This window comes from Sorex araneus, chromosome 6 (assembly GCF_027595985.1).
Source record: "Sorex araneus isolate mSorAra2 chromosome 6, mSorAra2.pri, whole genome shotgun sequence".
NCBI classification, from domain to species: domain Eukaryota; kingdom Metazoa; phylum Chordata; class Mammalia; order Eulipotyphla; family Soricidae; genus Sorex; species Sorex araneus.
Window position 1 is genome coordinate 156,180,270 of NC_073307.1, and position 24,015 is coordinate 156,204,284.

Genomic DNA, 24,015 nt, shown 5'->3' on the forward strand with positions numbered 1-24,015 from the left:
AATACTCTACATGCTAGAGAGATATCACAGGGGTAGGGCATTTGCCCTGAACACAACTGATCTGGGTTTGGAGCCCCACCAGGAATGAGTGCAGGTCCAAGAGTATGTCCTGAGCGTATTCCGGTATGGCGCACAAAACGCAAAAAGTGAAAAAAGAGAACAGAAAAGAAATCATACTTTAAGAGTCTGATTTTGGTGGGCCTAGAAAAGCTGTTTATCCTCAAATTTCTCAGAAAAATATAACAAGATAGCAGCAGTAAGAGCTTAACTGAACTGATGGGACAGAAAACAACTTAACATTTGGATGCCAGCTCAAATTCCGACTTCATTGTATTCATAATCTTGAAACTGTTTCTGCGATTCCTGTAGGACTTTCATGAAAAGACTAATAATCCAGAATTTTTACGTATTTATCCTTAATTTTTAGGACAAATTTTTCTAACGAGCCTCACACATGAAGGAACTGGCAGAGGAACCCAGGTGTGCCAGACCTGGGGCCGAGATCTCCAAGGCTGCTCAGATTGGGACTGGGCCTCTTCCACCCAGATTGCCCATTTTCCAGTAGCTAGGCAGTCACACCCAGAAACTGCCCCTGGTGCTGTGAAATCCCATCAATGGCCAACATCCAGAAACTATAAATCCAAGCTCCCAGAAGCACGCGACCGCAATGCGGCTGTGCAACAACTGATAGCCAAGTTCTCCCTTTTGGTGATCTAGGTAGGTATATAAGAAGCTACCAATAGTTTACTGCCCACATGGGAAAGAGCCTGGCAAGCTCCCCAGGGCGTATTCATATGCCAAATACAGTAACAATGATGGGTCTTATTCCCCTGACACTGAAGAGCCTCTAATGTGGCACATTGGGAAGGATGAGTAAGGAGAGGCTGATAAAATCTCAGGGCGAGGATGAATGAAGACGGTACTGGGTTCGCTTGAGAAATCGATGATCAATGGGATGACAGTGATACAGTGTTACAGTGATCCTTAATTTTTAGGACAACAAAGAGCAAACCCTTAGGACTCCGTAAATGATCCAAAAGAGAAACCAGACAACCAGGCCCAAGGGCCCAAAGATGTGAAAAAAACAAAAAAATATTTTCATTCTTCTTGTGGGAGAGCAGACCAATTGTGCATGCACACAGCGACAAGGACACCTTATATGATGCACTGCAGTATGTTGGAGCTTTTCAAGCAAACATGAATCCTTGCCATGCACTAGCAAGGAAGTGCTGGTGAATGGCAAGCAAGGCATCGAAGCATACATACACCCTGAAATGCCCCTCAGGCATTAAATGAACACTGGTCAAAGATTGTTATGAGTTATAAATGACCACAGCTTATAAAAATACAAGCAGTTTACAATGGTTTGATTACTAATGTCAAGTCATTTAGATATTATTTCTATTCTCTTAAAACTGACTCAGGCTATGTAGAGACCTCTGATATGGCATTGGGTATTTTTGTTCTACTGTAAATTCCATCCTGCTTAGCATGGCAGATACTAGAATATCTGGTAAAAAGCATTCAGCCCTCTGCTCTGTTTGATTTCCAAGGAATATCCCTCAAAGAGCACTGGGTATGGCCAGAAAGAAACATAAATCAAACCTCAAGAACTTAAAGCAAATCAAAAACAAAATGCCCCGTCTAACATTTATTAATATTAGGCTTTTTCCACCTGGAAATTTCTGGTGCAGCTCATCAAATGCTTTTTCTTTGCTCTAGTATTTCCAGTATCCCCTTAAATCATTCCTGATGTTGTTTGGATATATACCTACCTAGATCACAAGAAAGTTACTGGAGTATTCAGAATTTGGTTGTGTGACTCAAAGTATGAAGCTGGGGAGATAGTAAAGAAGGTAGGGCATTTGCCTCGATGCAGCCATCCCTGGGTTCAATTGAGGTAAGCAGCCATGTAGATAGGAAGGGCCCCTTGCCCTGTGGTGCTAGGTCATTTCAACTATTCTCTACTGCCTCTTGCTTTTTATGTAGTAATTCTGTCTCCAGACAAGCATATGCCAAGGTCCCCATCATACACTGGCTCTCTGTCTATGTACATCAGATGCCTGCCACCTGTACTGCTTAAGGAAAATTTAAGAATAACACGAATTTGATACAGCAAGTATGTTTTCCACCACTCTTAGTATTTTGGTGTTATTTTTTATACTTTTAAATTATTAAGTCCTATTTTTAAACTTAAAATGATTTAAAACTTAAAAGCATTTATTAAAACTTAAGGCTGACTCTACAATTTACAAAGATGTTCATCATAGAGTTGTTTCAGGCATACAGTGTTCCAACACCAGTCCTGCCACCCAAATCCCCTTCCCTCCACCAATATCCTCAGGTTCCCTGACGGACTGCCCTCCGTGGCATATGGAACAAAGTTATTTATATTGTTTGCTCCAAGTATACTTGAAGAAATGGCAAATCGAATGATCAGAAAATAAATCCACAAAAGTCAATTTGTGTGATTGATTGCTCTTGGATTTTAACCTATGTAAATAAAGACATTCAAATCATTTATTACAATGCAGTATACTGCCAATTCTTATATACAGAGCTAAGTTTTCAACTCTGGCATCTAAAATATATTGCTTTAAATTTTATTTTGTACTTGGATCTTTTTGCAGTTATCATCGTATTTTCCCTGTCCCCCCCCCCAAAAAAAAAACTTTGAAAAACTTTGAATGATAATTCTTTCCAAACTCCAATAAGTGACTGGAATTTAAGTAGTGCTCATCACTGCTTAGCTGATGTTTTATTTAAGCCAGATCTGGAAAAATCTTATCATTATGGCTTATTATTCCAGTTTCATCATCTTTACACGAACAAGGTTCTAGGAGTTGTAAAAGATTGATCACTATCAATCATAGTCTCCTCCGGTTATCCAATTTTTCAGGAATATATTAAAATATTGAACCTGTTGTGGGGGAAACATGAGCACAAAAAAGTATAAATCTGTAACTGTACCCTCACGGTGATTCACTAATTAAAAATTAAAAAATAAATTAAAAAAAAAGAAAAAAGAAAAACTGTATTTTAGCTTTGTATTTCTCACAGAGATAACAGAGGATCTCCCTACCTTACAAAGAAGATAAAAGGGGGAAAGAAAATGCTTATTCTTACTATTAAAAAGCATTCTTCATTTTCCTAAAGGACTAGTCCTTGGTTGCTTTTATATTTGTTATTCTCTGAATACTGTTTAATATAAAAATTAGAAAATATATACGAGCAAAATTAAAAAATGAAAGTTCTCCCCCCCCCAAAAAAAAAATATTGAACCTGTGCCTATTGAGATTGCTAAAGAGGAAGATGTTTTCCTTTTTAACAATCTTGATCACCGGTCTGGAGATGAGGGATTCTAGAGCCTTGCATCAGAAAGCCAAGTGTTTGCTTTGTCCTAACAGTTCTGGCAACCAGGAGAGGAGGTGCTGTCCTCTTCCCTTTGGTTAACCTGTTCTGCAAGAGACTCATCCCTAGTTCCACTAGGGGAGGGTCCCAAGTTCCACTGGAGCCAGGGTCGGGGTGGGGGATGGAGAGGAGGAGGGAATCTGCGGCTGGCTGCTTGGGGCCACTTGGTCGCCTGCGAGCAGCAGAGAAGTCCGGCGGGCAAGTGCAGGACCTGAGTGTGAGTCCAGCCTCCAGGGGCAAAACCAAGCCTTCTGCCTCCCTGCTGACCGGCAGCGGCGGGGACTTGTAAAGCTCTCTGGCCAGTGCGGACCCCACGGCTCGCGCCCAGCGAACCCCGCGGACCCTGCGCGCCCCGAGAGCGCGAGGCTGCTGCAAGCGTGCGCGGGCTCAGCGCCTCACCGGTCACATCCCCGGGAGCGGGCTCAGTGCCTCCCAAGCCGCATCCTCGGGCGCATGGCCTCGGAGCCTTGCTGACTTTTCCCCACTCGCGGGTGCTGTCCCTGCAATTTGAGGACTCGGCACACGGGCCAATCAGCTTCCTAGGAGGAGGAGTTGTTGTCCTCCCATTGGTCAGACGAGCCCACGCAGTTCGCCCACGCAGTGTGAAGAGCCCAGAGACTCAGTCCAGCCCTGCTGCTGCTGCTTTGGCTGTGCCCGCGGAGGAAGTGGCTCCTTTGAGCTCTAAGGAGTTCAAGTGCTCTAAGATCCAACTTGGAAGCGCGCACTGCTGTTCCCAGGCTGTGTCTCTGATCCGTGAGTAGTTCTTCTTCTGCTCTGGGATTGAACTTGGAGCTATGAATGAGTGACTTAGACCGGCCCAGGATCGGAGCCAAAGAAGTTTTGGGGGCAGAGCTGGGTGCAGGGAGGGCCCAGGTTCCGCCCCTCTGGCTGAACCTGGAAGAGTTTGAGTTTTGGAAAGGCCTTGCCAGGTAGACTGGGGCGCCATCCCGAACAGTGTGCGGTGTGTTTTTGTGGGGCCTCGGTGGAGCTTGGGGTTTCGTGCTGTGACTTCCAAAGTTTCAGATTCACAGTCATATCCCAGACATCCTGAGTCATCTCCTTTTTCGAGAATACCTGGGTTTCGTTTGAACAAGTTCATGTTCCAGGGTGGAGAAAGAGGGTTTGAGTCATTTCCTGTAATAAATGAAGGGGGGCTCCCCACTTCCTACTTCCTCTTTTTCTTCTGCCATCCTGGCTTTCAGCTCACTCGCAATCCCCATCAGCTCAGCCTGGAGGCATCACCCACTGTGCGGGCTTCGCCATCCAGTAAGTCACTGTGGGGTGCAGCTCCTGCCACTGCCCTTTATATTGGTTAGGGGAGGAGGTGTTGGGCCTCACCTGAAGGCCTAGGGCTTACTTCAGACTCTGTGCTCAGGGATCATTCCTGGCAGGGTTTGGGAGTCCTGATGTGGTGCCTAGGATTCCCTTGGAATGATGAAGGAGAGAGCGTAGATGCAAGCAAAGCCCCTCAATAAGCGGGTGTGCTTCTGCACAGTCAGTGCTCCTGGGAGGACAGTGGGGAGTAGGAAGGAGGGAGAGGGAGAGGCCTGGGAGAGAGGAGGGAGAGGAGGAGAGAGCAAGTTAAGGGAGAGGGCTGAATGGGATGGTTTGAAGTGGGAGGGAAAACAAGGGGGGAGAGAGAAAAAAGGAAGGAGAAGAGGAGGGAGCCCAGAGAAGCAGGAAGTGAAGGGGGAGGAGAGAGAGCAAGAGTGTGAGGGAGAGAAGGAGAGATGTCTGGACAGGAGGGTTCTGGGAGAGTGAGGGAGCAGAAAGGAAAGGAGGAAAAGAGACAAGACTGAGAGGCCAGGAGAGAAAAGATGGAGGGGAAGAACAGGAAGGGAGAGAGAGGTAGGAGAGAGGACTAAAAGGAGGAGAGGTAGAGGAGAATTAGGAGAGAAAATTAATGTAGCAGAAAGAGAATGGAGATTGAGGGCAGGGGAGAGGGCGGGAGGGAGGGAGGGCAGAGAGAGGAGGGGAGAGAGTGGAATTCTAAAGGGGGAGGAGCCCTTTGCTAGGGCTGGAAACAGGCCCAGAAGGACTGTGTTGCTTTATATCCTTATGTTGGAGAAGGGCAAGGTCAGAAGGGTTTGTTCAACTCTCAAGTAACACTGCAGGAGGGCAGGGAGGACACTTTTCATATCTGAATACAGCATGGTTCTGTCTGGGCTCCAGATATGTTGTCTGGGGTAGCTCTTGGGGTGTTGATTTAGCCTCTTGTCCCTCTCCCTTGTGATTGCTCGAGTTCTTTGCTTTCTTCCAGAAGCCCATGCTTGCTGGGTGAGTTGAGTCAGAAGGAGAGGGACACATATAGGATGACTTCATTCTTTATGGTATATGAAAGAATATAAATTAGAAGGCTGATTCAAGGCCCGGGAAATGGGCGGAGGACAGGCTAATGGTTGGAATCTGCCACAAGTGTTTGTGGGGTGCAGGGTAGATAAGATAGAGAAGGGACCAGTGTGATGATAACAGTTGGAAATGATCACCCTGAATAAGAACTGAAGTAAAGGGATATGCATGATAACCTTTCAGTATCTATATTGCAAACCACATGCCCCAAAGAAGAGGAGGTGTGTGGAGGGAGAGAGAGAAAGTGCTTGCCATAGACAAAGGTTGTTAGAGGGGTGGGGGTGGTGGGAAGGAAACTGGGGACACTGGTGTTGAGAAACGTACACTGGGTGTTGAACACTATATGACTGAAGTCAACTCATGAGCAGCTTTGTAAGGGTCTATCTCACAGTGATTCAATAAAAATGTCTAAAAAAAATCCCATTCTAAAGCATGGGTAAACCTAGATTACAAGACTTACGGGACATAGTAACTAAAAACCAGTGGGTGCTTCAATTTGGTCTGAACAGATTAGAATTATGATTAGGAAGAAGTCCTTTATATTGAGGGATGAAAAGTAATAAGTAGTGATAAAATGTTAGCCTTTTCTAACTATAGCATAGGAAAACTCTAGCACTGTAGCACTGTTGACCCATTGTTCATCGATTTGCTTGAGCGGGCATCAGTAACGTCTCTATTGTGAGACTTGTTACTATTTTTGACATATCGAATTTGCAAAAGTAAAATTAGTTCTACTATACATGCACGGTACTGTTCTCTGTTTCTACTCAAAATGTTCAGAAGTTACCAAAAGCATATTTTTCTGGGGCCGCGTGAGCCTGAGTGTATAGTGTAATCTCTCTGAATGGTTCAGTTCTTGAATGAATACCTCTTTTCTAGGACTGTAAGAGAGTTACCTTCTCTTCTCTGTGCATTCATTGAAGGGCTCTTTATAAGTGATACATTTGTTGTTGTTGTTGTTGTTATTTTGTTTTAGTTTTTGCTTTTCGGTCATGCCCAGCGATAGTCAGGAATTATTGCTGACTCTGCACTCAGGAGTCACTCCTAGCCGGGCATCATATGGGATTTCAGGGATGGAATCCGGGTCAGGCGCACAAGCCAAGCCCCCTACCCACTGTAGTTTAGCTCCAGCCTCCATAAGTAAGTTTTATTGAGGGGCTTGCATGAACTGAGTTTCCTCTTAGGTGTCTGGATTCTGAAAACAGCTGTTATCATCCTTATCTTTTATTCTAGTGATGCTTATCATTATTGCAGATCTTGTTTATATTGTTCATTTCCAGAGAGAGAGAGAGAGAGAGAGAGAGAGAGAGGTGAGAGACGGTGGCATACCTCTTCCAACAAGAAATAAAGCAGCAGTAAAGTTCTCATTCTTTTTTGGGGGGCGGATTCACACCCGGCTAAGGGGTTACTCCTGGCTTTGCACTCAGGAATCACTCCTGGCAGTGCTCCAGGAACTGTATGGGATGCTTGGGGATCGAACCCGGGCTGGCTGCGTGCAATCAAACACCCTACCTGCTCTACTGTTACTCTGGTCCCTAAGCGCTCATTCTAAATTGGTTTTGTTTTCTTAATTCCTTTCTGGATACTTACTTCATCCTGTGTATCTCAGCTCTTCCTTTCTTGTTTTTTCTTTGGAAAGGGGTGGGGTGTGATGGGCTAGTTAGGGACAGGTTGGTCCATATCCAGCTGTGCTCAGGGGCTGTTCTTGGCTCTGCCTTACCCCTGTACTATCTCTCTGGTCCTCACCTCCTTCTTAAATGGAGTCCAGAGTGGAGCTTCTGTGCCAGTAGAGTCCATTTATGAGAATACCTCCAAATACAGTCCACTCTTTCCGGCTCTTGCGTCTGTCTGGGCTCCTTCTCTGCCATGCAGATCAGTCTTGTACATGCCCCTTTCTGATCTCCCCAGTTGCAAAGGCAGACATACCTACTCTGCACAATAGAAAAACTAAAAGGTGATGTGGGTTTTTTTTTTTTGCAAAATTAAAAAGAACTCTATAATAGGAGGACTGTCAGCCGTGAAGTTTTGTGTTAAGTAAGTACTGTAGAGGCACAGTGCTCTTTTAAAGGGAGATTTTAATGTTTTTAATTTAAAATATTTTGTTTATGTTTTTAATTGAATCACAGTGACATACACAGTTACAGAGTTGTTCATGATTGGATTAGTCATATCATGTCCCACCTGTCCTTTCACCAGTGTACACTTCCCACCACTGATGGATGTCCTCAGTTTCCATAGAGGCCACATCCCCCATCCTCTATGGCAGGGACTCTGCCTCCTCCTCCTCCTCCTCCTGCTGCTCCTCCTACTCCTTCTTGTCCTTCTCCTTCTTCCTCTTCTTCTCCTCCACCTCCCTTCACCCTTCTCCCTCTTCTTCCTTCTTCTTTTCCTCTTTTTTCTTCCTTCTCCTCCTCTTTCTTCTTCTTCTTCTCATTTCTTCTCTTTTCTTCTTCCCTTCTTCCTCTTCCTCTTCTGCTTCTTCTTCTGATTCAGCTTATGCTTCTTTTTTCCTCCTTCCCCTCTACCATTACTTTTCCAAGGACTCCTCCTCCTCAAAAATTCCTTTTTTTCCTTCAGTTTCTTCTTCTACTTAGTTGTTGTCTTCATCATCTTCTTTCTTCATCATTCTCTTCCTTCTTATTCTTCTTTCTTTTCTTCTTATTCTTTCTCTCCTTCTCCTTGTCCTTCTCCTTCTTCTCCTTCTCCTTCTCCTTCTCCTTCTCCTTCTCCTTCTCCTCCTCCTCCTCGTCCGCCACTTCCTCCTCCTCCTCCTTCTCTTTCTTCTACTCCTCCTTCTCCACATCCTCCTTCTTGTCCTCCTCTTCTCTCTCCTCCGCTCCCTCCTCCACCCCATTCCTTTTGGGCATTATATTTTGCAATACACATAATGAAAGGTTATAATGTATATCCATTTCCTACTTTCAACACTAAATTCTTTTCTACAGTGAGCATTTCCAACTATTTTTGACATAGTGGTCTCTTCTCTGTCCTAACGGTCATCCATCCACATACACTTGTGGCAAGCTTCCAACCATTGACTAGTCCTCTTGGCTCCGTTTTTTTTAATGGCCTTGAGAGATCATGCTTTTTTTCTTTTTATTGTTGAAACGATTTTCATTGATGGATAAGATATTTACTGGCTACTTAATACCACAAAGAGAGTGTGTTGAGAACTGAAGGAGAAAAATGGGAAAGATTTTATCGTCTGTACAGTTAATACATAACTATGGATAGACTACAGTAACTTGAACCCTGAATTTGAAATTATTGTTTCAGCAAGCCATCATGAGTTCAAAGATTCGCAGATCCCAGAATGATTCATCCAGTGAGCGGAATAATATGACAGAGGAGCCGATTTTCTCTCTGACATGTCAGGTATGTCTATGAATTATGTCTATATCACTTGTACCACTTGTCATCCCGTTGATCTTCGATTTGCTTGAGTGGGCGCCAGTAACATCTCCATTTGTCCCTGTCACGTGCTAGTGCAGCCCAATGATATCTGCTCGCTCCAGGAACAGGAAGAGCCTCAAGTCGTTCATTCAGGGATTTGACGAAGAAATCTGACCATCTAGTTGATGGGCAGCCACGAGGTCTTCTGATGTCCCATGGAATCCAGTCAGTAATAGCTCTAGTCCAGTGGTCGCATTACATGACCGGCCCATCTGATTTTTGATGCCTTGGCAAACGAGAGAGCGTCCCTGATTCTTGACCATCGACAGAGGTCAAAACTCCGGATTCCTTCTCTCACTTGAGTGAGACGTGATACTCTTGGCATAGATCTTTCGATTCCTCTTTAGGATACCCTAATAGCGTTCTCATCCTGTTCGCATAGGGCCCAGTCTCTGAAGCATATGTTAGTGCAGGAAGAATGGTGGAATCGAAAAGATGTGCCCGGAGTCGGAGGTTCTTCATTCTCTTAACCACTTCTTCGACACTCTTGAAGGCATTCCATGCTGCTCTCTTCCTCCTGCGCAGGTCTGGCACCAAGTCGTTCCTCATGTTGATTTCTCGACCCAGGTACTCATAGCTGCTGCATTCAGAGATGTTCATTCCATTGAGAGCAAATGGAGCTTCAGGGACTAGTTTGTTTTTCATGAGCATCGTCTTGTTGAGATTCAGCTGCAGTCTGACCTTTCCACACTCATGGTCGAAGTCAGCCAGCATTTGTGCCGCTTCGCTAATATTTGGTGTTATGAGAATGATGTCATCAGTGAAGTGAAGGTGGTGTAATTGCCGACCGTCTATCTTCACTGCCATTCCTTCCCATTCCAGTCATAGCATGACGTTCTCAAGGGTGGCACTGAAGAGTTTCGGTGAAATGGTGTCATCCTGCTGCACCCCTCTCTTTACATCAATGATCACTTCCTTGTAGAAATGTGAGATCCTGGTGGTGAATCCACAATACAGCTTGCGGAGGATTTTGATATACTGAGTTTGAAAGCCCTATTTGGCTAGGGCTTTGATGACCGCTTCAGTCTCAAAAGAATCGAACAGAGTGGCATCTTGAACTCTCGCGAAACTTCATTGAGTTTGGTCACTGTGTGGACATGGTCTATCATGCTGAATCCCCTTCGGAACCCGGCTTACTCACATGGTTGTCCTTCGTCTAATGTTCTACCTATTCTATTCAGGATGACATGAGTGAACAACTTGTAGACGACAGACAGCAGGCAGATTGGGCGATAGTTGCCGATGTCATCAATGTCTCCCTTCTTGCACAACAGAACAGTCCTACTGGTTTTCCACTGAGACGGAACCTTGCATTCAGACAGGTAGCATGTGAAGAGTCGAGCCAGTATATTGATGAGTACTGGCGGCAGAATCCTCAGGTGTTCGGGTCTGACCTTGTCCAGACCAGGTGCTATATGTGTCTTTACCAATGAAATGGCGTGTCGGATTTCAGAAGGGAGGACGTTGGGAACGACATATCCATCCTGCGGAATTTGGTATGTGGTCAGGTGGACATGGCTGTCAAAGAGATCCAAATAGAATAATCCTCTCCATTGCCTTTCTGGAGGATGTGATAGATCCATCAGGACGTTGGAGGGCAGTCATCTTGTGCTTGTAGTTGGCGAAGGATAGCCAAGCGTTGTGAGTACTTTTCCCAACTTCTGCTGTACTGGCCAACACTGCTGCTCTTCTCTTTTTGAGGTCTTCCTTTATCGCATCTCTGCACAGCTTTGTGAGCTCGGACGTTAGCTTGTGGTTGCCTGAGGTTCACGGCAAACCACGTTGATAAATGAGCTCGAAAGTTTCCAAAGAAAGGCGTCTGTTTGTGGCTTTCTTGCTCTCGGCATTCTTCGCACAGACATGAAGGTGCTGAACCAGTCGATCATATTGCTCGTCGATGTTGTCAAGGACGGCATTTTCCCACGTTGCTGCAATAGTGCCAAAGAGCTCCCAGTTGGCGGTCATTCTGGGAGTTGCCTTCTTAGACTTAAATTTTGCAGACCTTTCTCCCCGCTCTGTGAAGTAGAATTTTGCACAAAGGAGATTGTGGTCCGATCCCATTTGAAATTTTGGGACAACCGCGACATCGGTCAGGCAAAACCTTCGATTGAATATGATGTGGTCAATTTGATTGTGGAACTGTCCACTGGGAGACTCCCATATCCAGTGTTTAGATTTGGCCTTCTGGAACTGTGAGTTACCATGGATGCTCTTGGTCAACATGATGAATTTAGACAGTCTCTCACCTGATAGTTCCATTCTAGGCCATGGAATGTGGAGTTCTTCGGGTGACCTTCTTGGACCTATCTTGGCATTAAAATCACCGACAATGATCTTATAGAAGATCAGTCAGTCACCGCCACGCTCCAGGCCACTCTCCAGACACTTGGGCTGAACCTCACGCACGAGAGAAGCCCCGCAAAACCAGGTAAACAGAACTTTGCGACCTTGAACTCTAGGTTCAACGAGACCTGGAAACAAGATCCTCTGTCTGCCTCCTCCAATCTCCGGCATCTGAGGGAGCGGTCAAACCCAGACGCCCCACCTTACCCGAGCCAGATAAATACCTCACTGGCCGACCCCCACTTCATCCACTACCCAGCCACCGCCACACTCCAGCCGCTCCGCACACACCATAACACACTTAATACCCATTATTCCCGCACCATATTTCATAGGGTTCAAATTTGGTGTGAACCATGGCAACACCTCTGGGGGTGATTGGAAGCCGCCCTAAAAGCCTCCATCCCTCTTGGAGAGCCCAGCAAGCTACCGAGAGTATCCCGCCCACACAGTAGAGCCTAGCAAGCTACCCGTGGCGTATTTGATATGCCAACAACAGTAACAACAATTGGCCTCATTCACCTGACACCAAACGAGCCCCAAATATGGCAGCCTTAGGAAAGATGAGCAAGGAGAGGCTGAGAAAATCTCAGGGACGAACTAGACTGCCAAAACGAGGAAAGACTAAAATGATTGTCTGTACTTTCAACACACATATGCTGGCATCGGAAGCATCCATGGAGGACCTGATAGTGCAAGTGCAGAAGATCAAGTACGACATCATTGGTCTGACCAAAATGAGAAGACATCAATCACATCACGCCATTTTCGACACTGCAGAAGAACTGTTCCTCGGAACATGTGACAACAGAGGCGTCGGTGGCGTTGGTGTCCTTGTCAACACAAACTTGGTCATGAGCGTTGATTCATTCGAATGCCTAACAACCCGAATCGGATTATTACACTTGAATAGATGTGGCTCACTGCCTGCGGTTTCTATCTTCGTCGTCTACGCACCAACTTCCAATGACGATGAAGATGAAATTGAGAGGTTCTACATGGAACTGGAGAAGTTCTATTATGTCTATAAAATATACTTATTTTATTTTTGTCCACATTCTTATTGCGGTGGTTTGCAATACTTTCAATGATAATTTTATGTGTAAATTAATCCCAACTCCATCCCCACTCCTAGAGTGCCCATTTCCCTCCACCAGTGTCCCCTGTAACCATCTCATCTGCCCCAGGTAAGCTCCGTTCTGTAGATCAGCTCTTCAGTTCTGTTGCCTTTGGCCATTTCTTGCTCCTTCTTACGTATACTTCTATGCCACGCATGAGAGGGATCATTCTGTGACTGTCTCTCTCCTTCCTACTGACTTCACCAGCACGATACCTTCAGTTCCATCATGTAGCAGCAAATGTTATGATTTTATCTTTTTTAGAGCTGCATTGTATGGAGTGTACCAGTTTTAGACTTAGCTCCCTCTGATACTGGGCTTCATAGTCATTACTACCAAAAATTGCCTTATGATGAGAATTTAAGGTAAAGTGTTTCTTATCCATTGTCTTCTTTCTGTTTGCGGGGAGTGACAGTGAGGAAGAGAGTTCTTATACAAATCATCCTTTTATTGAAATTATCACTAATAAAGATGATTGTAACATTTCCTGAACAATAGCAAAGGTCAAATATAAATTTCTTTAGTCAACTTCCATGGAATAAAGACAGAATTAGGGCTGGAGCAATAGGACAGCAGGTAGGGCGTTTGGCTTGCACACAGCCGACCTGGGTTCGATTCCCAGCATCCCTTATGGTCCCCTGAGCACCGCCAGGAGTAATTCCTAAGTGCAGAGCCAGGAGTAACCCCTGTGCATCTCCAGGTGTGACCCAAAAAGCAGAAAAAAAAGACAGAATTAATGATATTTTGTAGCTTCATGTCATATATGACCCCAAATATGGCTAATCTATGTGATCAAAAGAACAAACTATACTTAGTACTTAATAGAACAATTAAATTATTGAATCTTAAACATAACCTTGTTGGACAAGCAGTAGGTATTATCCTCAGTTCGCTGATGAGGAGAGAAGTAAATTGTTACTAAAAACAAAAGGAGCATAAAGATTTGGGCTTAAGGTGGTGTTTCTCTGAACTGTGCTCTGTTATTTACTGTAACCATCAAACTCATCTGTGGTATATAAAGGTACAAAACCTTGGAAAGAAGAATACAGTACTAAATGATGAAAATCCCTTTTTTTCTGCTGAAAACCAAAGCTAGTAAGCAGTGTGCTGGTGTGGGAAGGTGCTGAAGAGATAGCACAGGGGGTAGGGCATTTGCTTGCACACAGCTGATCCAGGTTTGATCCCTGGCAGCCCATATGTTCACTGGCACCACACCAGGAGTGATCCTGGAGTGCAGATTCAGAAGGAAGTCCTGAGCATATCCTGGTGTGTTTCCCAAAAATCAAAACGTGAAAAAAGAGAACAGAAAAGAAATAATACTTTAAGAGTCTGATTTTGGTGGGCCTGGAAAAATTGTTTATCCTCATATTTCTCAGAAAAATGTAGTAAGATAGCAGCAGTAAGAGCTTAACTGATCTGATGGGACAGAAAACAGCTTAGCATTTGGAATCCAGCTCAAATTTAGACTTCATTATACTCACAATCTTAACATTGTTTCTGAGATTCCTGTAGGACTTTCATGAAAAGACTAGTGTAACATTCAAATTTATACATTTTTATCCTTAATTTTTAGGTCAAGAAAGAGAAAACGAAGGACTCTGCATATGATCCAAAAAAAAAACCTGACACCCAGGACCAAGGGCCCAATGATTTGAAAAAAAAGCTTTTAATTCAGGTCGAGGGAGACAGAAGGACAATTGAGCACGTATGCAGCGCGAAGGACACCTTATACGAGGCACTGCAGCATGTTGGAGCTCTCCAAGCAAAAATGAACACTCAGAGTGGCAAGGAACTGTTGGTGCATGGCACAGATGGCATTAAAGCTTACATACACCCTGCAATGCCCCTCAGCTGTTTTCCTGATGTCACTCATTTGGAAATTAGCTTTCAGAGTGGGCAGAAAGAAAACCACCTGTTTCTGGGCCAGTCTCACAACTTTGACACCAACTGTGTCAAATTTTATATACATGCAGTTGGGAAGAATGGAAAACGGATTGTTCAGTGCCGGAAACTTAACAAGCAAGGGAACAAACTCTGTATTTGGGGTTTCAAAGGAGAAACCATTAAGGAGGCTTTGTGTCGGGATGGCAGGTTTCAGTCCTGTCTGGAGAATAATGTTTGGAAACTCGTGAAAGACCTGGACAGCATTTTAGAGAGCTCCCAGCTCGTGGACGACCTGGAGGGCAAACACTTTGAGGTTGAGTTTGAGAAAAGGAGGAGATCAAGGTCAGCCAGTGCTCAGAACTTTGAGTCACGAGAGAGAAACACAGGAGCAAGTATAAACCTGTACCCTGATTTAAAAGCAGAAAGTGAAAAGTTCAGAGAATACTTTGAGAAGGAAGTCAAGGGAGCCAGAGAAAAAGCCAAGTTCTTTAAATTATACAAAACAAATTCTTCTTTTTTTTTTTTTTCTTTTTTGCATTATTTTTTTAGTTGTTTTTATTATTATTTTTTTAGTTTATTTTTAATTAGAGAGTCATCGTGAGGGTACAGTTACAGATCCATACATCTTTGTGCTCATGCTTCCCCCATACAAAGTTCAATAACCCATCCCTTCACCAGTGCCCATTCTCCACCACCCGTAAACCCAACATCCCTCCCCCCCTCCCCAGTCCCATCTCCCCCCACCCCACCCTGCCACTATGGCAGGGAATTCCCTTTTGTTCTCTCTCTCTGATTAGGTGTTGTGGTTTGCAATAAAGGTGTTGAGTGGCCATTGTGTTCAGTCTCTAGTCTGTATTCGGCCCGCATCACCCTTCCCCCACATGACCTCCAACCACATTTTACTTGGTGGTCCCTTCCCTGAGTTACCCAGAATGAGAGACCAGCCTCCAAGCCATGGAAACAATCTCCTGGTACTTATTTCTACTATTCTTGGGCGTTAGTCTTATAGTCTATTATTCTATATTCCACAGATGAGTGCAATCTTTCTATGTCTGTCTCTCTCTTTCTGACTCATTTCACTTAGCATGATACTTTCCATGTTGATCCACTTATATGCAAACGTCATGACCTCATTTTTTCTAACAGCTGCATAGTATTCCATTGTATAGATGTACCAGAGTTTCTTCAACCAGTCATCTGTTCTAGGGCACTCGGGTTTTTTCCAGATTCTGGCTATTGTAAACAGTGCTGCGGTGAACATATAAGTGCATATGTCACTTCGACTATACTTTTTGGCTTTTCTGGGATATATTCCCAGCAGTGGTATTGCTGGGTCAAATGGGAGCTCAACCTCTAGCTTTTTGAGAATCGTCCATACTGTACAAAACAAATTTTTCAAAACTGATCAATGACTCTACTCCAGTTAGAGTGCACAAGTTTCTTTATAAACTCGGCCGCTCTGTCGGGTACCTCTCATGGGACCACAGGGGAAAAAGGGGCTATGCCACTTGCTTTGTTTTTCACAAGCAGTTCATTTTCACTTGTTGGCATGTGATAAGAGATATTGTGGGAGAGGAAGTAGATCAAACTCTTTGGGCAGGCATAGTTAGTCGGTGTGTAAAGGTGTCATTTGGTTATGAAATGGCCATGCCGAAGGAAGAGGAATGCTTCTCTGTGGACCCTTGGTTTGAGGTAGCTGATGAAAGTCTTGATTATGCTGTTCTGAAACTGAAAATAGAGAACGTCCAAGTTCCTGATGGACTCTACAAGGTACTGAGTCCTGCAGCATTTGGTAGCTTAAGATATATAATTGGTCACCCAGAAGGAAAGCCAAAGTGTACGGAATCTTGCCTTGTGATTCCTCAGGCTCAGCGAAAGCAGGAATGTCCGGCTAGGCAGACACAGCTTCCGTTTGTCCACATGGTCACTCGAAGGAGTTTTCCAGAAATAAGTGATAATAACGATGTGATTATTTATCACAGCTCCTTTTTCTTTGGGGCTTCTGGCTCCCCTGCGTTTAATGCAGAGGGTTCGCTGGTGGGCATGCATGCCGCTGGTCTGAGTTTGAACCTCCATGGAAATAGTCCTACACTCATTGAGTTTGGCCCTTGTATACATTCCATTCTTAGTCATATGGAGCAGAACTTTACTAATCGGTATCTAGAAATAGCTGCCAATCAGGATGAAGAAATGGACAGTGATGTGGATTGAGAGTGGTGAGAATTCCGTTTCCTTACCAGATTTAAGGGAAATTCCTTGTATTCCATAGGGTGTGTGGGTGGGTGAGGGCGGGGTTGATGGGAGTAAGACTCTCAAATACATTTATCTCCTAGAAAAGAAATGATGATTGCACAAGTTGTGAGGGGAGCCTCTGCCACTCACTGATGCCCAAGTATCTGACTGGCATTCAGAGAGAACGCTTTGGATGGATTTTTGCAAAGTGAAAGAGTTCTTGTTGCCAAGTTAGATTTATCTTATTAATCTGCCAGAGAGAGAATGTCACAGTCCACTTTGCCTAGTGATGCTCACCGTGGTGTGAGCCTTAGAGTTGGTGTTTGGGGGCTACTGGGCCCCAAACCAAAGGATTAGTCCTTTGGCACCACCAGGGATCAAGTTGATATTGTGGAAGACGGAAGAGATCAAACTGAGTAGGCAGGCACAGTTAATGAGTGTGTAAAGGTGTCATCTGGTTTGGAAGAGGCCATAGAGAAGGAAGAGAACTGCTTCTCTCTTGACCCTTGGTTTGAGGTAGCTGTGGAAAGCTAATTATGCTGTTCTGAAACTGGACACAGGAGAGCGAGTGCCCATTCTTCCTGGACTCTATAGGGGACTTACTTCTGCCTCATTTGTTGACTTCATATGTGTTCTTTGGCATCCAGATGGAGAGCCTACCACCAAGCTGACTCCTGGTGACCCTAAAGCACTTTGTAAGACAAAGGATAAATAAGATCTTGAGCTTGAGAAGAACATTTTCTTGTGCAGGGAGAGAGCTCAAAAGGCTACAACACCTGTCTTGCATGCCACAGCCCCAGGTTCAGTCTCTGGTGCTACATGGTTCCCTCAACACCATTGGGAACAACCATAGAACACTATTGGGTATGGCAAGACTAGCAAATTGTCTTTCCCGAATTTTATGGATAATTCTAGAAGTTCCACAAATAATCCTTATAAGTTTCAGGATGGTTTTAAAATACATGACCTCGCTTCTCAGTGCAAAATGTGTTAGAACTTGATGAAATAAAACTTGGAATTTGAGAAATCAGCATGTTAAAATTTCCATAGTTGTCCATTTTATCCAAACTAAGATAACTGCTAAAATTGATAGTGATATGGCAGTCGGTAGTTATATCTTTGTAAGCTGTTTTTGTTAGGGTATTTTAGGGAAAAGAATAAATGTGAGAGTTCTGTCTTATTTCTTTAATTGTATGGAAATCTACCAGCCTTTCAAATAAAGAACAAAATGATAGGAATGTATTCTTGTTTGTTTGCTTGGTTTTGGGAGGGGGCGTGTACCTCGCAGGGCTTACTTCTGACTCGGCCTCAGTTACTTGGGGACCTTCTAGCATGTGAATAGGCTGAACCTGTATCAGCTACGAGCAAGGCAAGAACCCTACCTGCTATCCTATGGCTCAGGCACCAGCAACAGAATCTCTTCCTTTTCCTCTTGCATCACTCTTAACTGAAAACCTCAAAAGAACATGAAAATCCATGAAACAGAACAAACACCATATGTGGGTGTAAATGACCATAACTTATAAAATATAAGCTGTTTACAATGGTTTGATTACTAGTCATCAAGATATTATTTCTATTCTCTTAAAACTGAGTTAGGCTCCATACAAACCCTCTGGTGTGTCACTGGGTATTTTTGTTCTACTGTAATACTCCATCCTACTTAGCATGGCAGATACTAGAGTATCTGGTAAAAAAGTCAACCCTACATTCAGGTAGGAAAGGAAGAAATCAAGCTCTCACTATTTGTAGATGGTATTATACTATACTTAGAGAACCCTAAAACCTCTAACAAGGAACTCCTAGAAACAATAGACTTGTATAGTAAAGTTCCAGCTATAAAATCAATACCCAAAAGTCCATGGCTTTCCTATATACAAATAACGAGAGAGAGGGCTGGAGGAATAGCACAGCGGGTAGGGTGTTTGCCTTGCACGCGGCCAACCGGGTTGGATTCCCAGCATCCCATATGGTTCCATGAGCACCCACAGGAGTAATTCCTGAGTGCAAAGCTAGGAGTAACTCATGTGCATTGCCAGGTGTGACCCAAAAAGCAAAATAAATTAATAAATACATAAAAAATAATGAGAGAGAAGAAAGTGACATGAAAAATGCAATCCCGTTCTCAATCGTGCCTCAGAAAATCAAGTACCTCAGAATCAGCTTAACTAAGGAGGTAAGGACTTGTACAAAGAAAACGTACAAAGAAAAGGACTTATACAAAGAAATCTACAGAACGCTACTTCAAGAAATAAAAGAGGACATGAGGAAATGGAAGGATATCCCCTGCTCGTGTATTGGGAGAATTAGCATTGTCAAAATGGTAATACTCCACAAAGCATTGTACATATTCATTGTGATCCCTATAAGGATACCTATGGCATTCTTCAAAGAAATGGAGTGAACACTTTTGCAATTCATACGGAACAATAACCCCCACGAATATCTAAAGCAACTCTTTAAATTTTTTTTTAAATTTTATTCTTTTATTGAATCACCATGTGGAAGGTTACAAAGCTTTCAGATTTAAGCCTCAGTTATACAATGCTCGAACACCCATCCCTTCACTAGTGCACATATTCCACCACCAAGAATCACAGTATACCTTCCTCCTCCCCCCCACCTTCCCAGCCCCCGACCCCGCATGTGTAACTGGTAAATTTCACTTTACTTTCACTTTAATTTGATTACATACATTCAATATTTCAACAAAATTTCACTATTATTGATTTGGAGTTTCTCTCCCCTAATGTCGACCCGCTGAAAAGAAAGCATTTGAAAATTTGTTTTCTATTGCTGAGAATGAAGAGATATGAGGTCGAGAGGCCACACTAGCAGCCACATGGTTTTGGATTTCTGTATTTTAGTATTTTAGTAACTAAGTCCAGAGAAATATCTGCCAGAAATCACAACATTGTAAATCTAAAGCAACTCTTGAGAAAAAGAATATGGGAGCAATCACTCTCCCCAATCTCAATCTATACTACAAAGTGGTAATAATTAAAACAGCATGATACTAGAACAAAGGCAGAGCCACAGACCAATGGAACAGGGTTGACTATCCTGACACACACCCTCAAATAGATGATCATCTAATCTTTGATAAGGGAGCAAGAAATGTGAATTGGAGCAAGGAAAGCCTCTTCAACAAATGGTGCTTGCAAAACTGGACATCTACGTGAAAAAAAATGGACTCAGATCTCTACCTAACACCATGTACAAACATCAGGTCAAAATGGTAAAAGATCTCAACATCAGACCAGAATCCATAAGGTACTTGGAAGACAAGGTTGGCAAAACCCTCCACGACATTGAAGCTGAAGGTATTTTCAAACATGCCACTGGCTAAGCAAGTGAAAACAGAGATAAACAAATTGGACTATCCTAAATTAAGAAGCTTCTGCACTTCAAAAGAAACAGTGACCAGAATACAAAGACTCTACAGAATGGGAAAGATATTCACCCAAGAGGTTGATATCAAGGATATACAAAGCACTGGTGGAACTCTACAAGAAGAAAACATCCAAATTCATCAAAAAATGGGGGATGGAAATGAACAGAAATTTTCTCAAAGAAGAAATCCGAATGGCTAAAAGACACATGAGAAAATGCTCTACATCACTAATCATCAGGGAGATGCAGATTAAAGCAACAATGAGATATAATTTCACACCATAGAGACTGGCCAACATCCAAAAGAACAAAAGCAACCGGTGTTGGCATGGATGTGGGAAGAAAGGGACTCTCCTTCACTGCTGGTTGAAACCCCGACTGGTTCAACCCTTCTGGAAAAGAATATGGACAACTCTCAAAAAATTAGAAATTGAGCTCCCATTTGATCCAGCCATACCACTCCTGGGAATATATCCCGGAGAGGCAAAAAGGTATAGTAGAAATGACATCTGCATTTGTATGTTCATTGCAGCACTGTTTACAATAGCCAAAGCCTGGAAAAAAAGAGAGTGCCCCCAAACAGATGACTGGTTAACGAAGCTTTGATATATCTACACAATTGAATACTATACAGCTGTTAGAAAAGAAGAAGTCATGAAATTTGAATATAAGTGAATCAACATGGAAAGTATCATGTTAAGTGAAATGAGTCAGAAAGAGAGTGGGAGACATAGAAAGATTGCACTCATCCATGGAATATAAAATAACAGAATGGGAGACCCAAGAGTAGTTGAGATAAGGACCAGGAGGTCAGCCCCACAGCTTGGAAACTGACCTCACATGCTGGGGGAAAAGGCAGCTCAGATAGAGAAGGGAACACCAAGTAGAGGATGTTGGGAAGACCCATTCGGGTTGGAAGATGCGACTGAAATTAGACGATAGCCGGAACATGAAGGCCACTCAATACCTCTGTTGTGAACTACAACACCCAAAAGGAAAGAGAACAAAAGGGAATGCCCTGCCGCAGAGGCAGGGTGGGGTGGTGGGGGCTGGGGTGGGGGTGATGAGAGGAATACTGGGAACATTGGTGGAGGTGAATGGGCACTGGTGGAGGGGTGGGTAAACGATCACTGTATGAATGAAAGCTAACACAAAAGTTCATAAGTTTGTAACTGTACATCACAGTGATTCTATATAAAAATTTTACATATAAATATAAAAAATATTTATAATATATATAAATTTTTTTTTTAAAAAAAAGAAACAAAGGGGAAAAAATTCAGCCCTCTGCCTTTCATGATTCCTCAGGAACAGCCCTCGAAGTCCCTGGGTATGGCCAGACACAAACAAAAATCAAACCTCAAGAACTTAGAGCAAAGCAAAACAAAACACTCTGTCTAATATTTATTAATCTTAGGCTTTTTCCACCTGGAAATTTCTGACATACTCCTATTCTTTTTTTTTAATTGAATCACCATGTAGAAAGGTACAAAGTTCTCAGGATTATGTCTCAGTTATACAATGCTCAAGCACCCATCCTTTCACCAGTGCCCATATTCCAACACCAAAGACCCCAGTATACCTCCCAACCCCTGCCCCCTCAACCCCCATCCCCGCCTGCATAATTGATACATTTCACTTCATTTTCTCTTTACCTTGATTACATTCCATATTTCAACACAAAACTCACTATTGTTGGAGTTTCCCCCCAAAAAAGACAGCCTACTGCCAAGGAAGCATCTGATAATTAGTTTTCCATTGCTGAGAATGGAGAGATATGAAGTCCCACTGTTTCAAGTACATAGAATTTTTTTTTCCTCCTTCCTGCGCCACCAAGTTCATGCCTGCTTAATAAAGAGTCCTCATACTATGGCTGATGCCACGCCGCCTGAGGAGAAAAAAGGATATTTCCCGTCCTTGGCTGGCGTGGGGATATGGCTTAGTCCACAGTCTAGAGACATGGCTGCAAGCAGTTTCTGGAACCAAAAGTAGTGTAGTTGGCCTCCTGATTCTGGTTGATCAGCAGCAATGCAGCCACACAAAAGTGTGGCTATCTGGGTCGAATCTCGGTGGAGCATGCGCTGGTATTGGCCAGAGACTGCCCAAGCGTCCCGCTGTTCCAAGTACATAATTTATTTTGTCCTCCCATTCCCATGCCTCTAAGTTCTTGCCTGCTTAATAGACCTCATAATATGGTGGATGCACACCGTGTTTCTACCCGAAAAGGGAAAAGAACCGAGAAAGGAGGACATTTCCTCTCTTCGGCCGGCGTGGGGCTATGGCTTAGTTCACAGTCTAGAGAAATGGCTGCTACTTTGATTACCTTCAATATTTCAACAACAACCTCAGTATTATTGTTCGGAGTTTCCCCCCACAGTCAGACCTGCTAAAAAGGAATCGTTTCACATTGCTGACAATTAAGAGATATTAGGTCTCATATTAGATATTAGATATTATACTAGATATTAGGCTGTCACGGCAGCGCAGTTTTGGATTTTTGCATGAAGTCCAGGGAAAATTCTGCCAGTAATTGCATCACTGCAAGCTTTTACTTCCCTTTTATAGTGCTCATATGATGCAGAAGCCTGGAGAGAGAAACCCTGACCCGCTGGCGGCGCATGGGGCAGTGGCTCCGATCACAGTCTGGAGGCATTTCTGTGAGCTGCTCATGTCCAAAGTAGTTCAGTTGCCTCTGGGATCGTGCTTGTGCAGCAGCAGAAAAGACCATACCGAGTGGCGCTGTGCTTAAATATCAGCAAAAGGCGGGTCTGGCAATCTTGCCCCCTGTGATCCCGGGCGTTTTGCTGGTACCTGCATTCTGTATTCTAAAAACCGGCAATCGCCACGCTGTGCCAAATAAGGTAGGGTTGAGAGAAAAAAAAACCCTGCCCCGCTGGCGCCTCATGGGGCAGTGGCTCCGATCACAGTCTGGAGGCATTTCTACGAACTGCTCATGTCCAAAGTAGTTCAGTTGCCTCCGGGATTGTGCTCGTGCAGCAGCGGAAAAGCCTACTCCTATTCTTATGTTCAAAACAGAGTTTTCAACATTTAAAAATATATCGCATTAAATTTTATTTTGTACTGGGATCTTTTTGCAGTCATCGTCATATCTTTCCCTGTCAAAAAAAAAAAAAGACTTTTGAAAACTTTGAATGAGTGGCTGGTGCTATACAGCGGGTAGGACATTTGCTTTGCACGCGGCTGAACCGAGTTAAGTTGCCAGCATCCCATATGGTCCCCCGAGCACCGCCAGGAGTGATTCCTGAGTGCATGAGCCAGGAGTAACCCCTGTGCAATGCCGGGTGTGATTCCAAAAAAAAAAAGCAAAATAAAAAAAAAGTAAAAACTTTGAATGATAATTCTTTCCAAACCCCCAAAAGCAACTGGAATTTAATCTGCGGTCATCACTGCTATGTGTATATTTTCTTTTACCAAATCTGGAAAAAGATTTCAGTTATTATTCCAACCTCATCGCCTTTACACGAACAAGTTTCTAAGAGCTGCGAAAGATTCATCACTATCATAGTCTCCTGCGCTTAACCAGTTTTTCAAGAATATATTAACATATTGAGTCTGTGCTTATTCAGATTGCTAAGGAGGAAGATGCTTTATCTCTAAAAATCTTGATCACCAGTTTGGAGATGATGAATTCTGGGGCAGTGATCATCAGTCTGGAGATGACTAATTCTGGAGCATGCATCAGAAAGCCAAGTGTTTGCTTTGTTCTAACAAGTCTGGCAACCAGGAGAGCAGGTGCTGTCCTCTTGCCTTTGATTAACCTGTTCTACAAGAGCCTCAGCTCTCCTACTTCCAGGAGGGGAGGGTCCCAAGT

General features: G+C 43.6%; 1 protein-coding gene across 1 annotated transcript; it reads left to right on the plus strand.

Annotated features, from left to right (window-relative positions):
• Positions 1 to 906: 906 nt before the first annotated feature.
• Positions 907 to 16,769, plus strand: LOC129406030 (serine protease FAM111A-like). The gene is made up of 7 exons (XM_055143770.1): positions 907 to 919; positions 3,685 to 4,164; positions 4,614 to 4,677; positions 6,640 to 6,643; positions 9,037 to 9,135; positions 14,248 to 15,041; positions 15,986 to 16,769. The coding sequence occupies exons 1-7, from the start codon at positions 907 to 909 to the stop codon at positions 16,767 to 16,769; spliced, it is 2,238 nt and encodes a 745-aa protein (XP_054999745.1).
• The last annotated feature ends 7,246 nt before the right edge of the window (positions 16,770 to 24,015 follow it).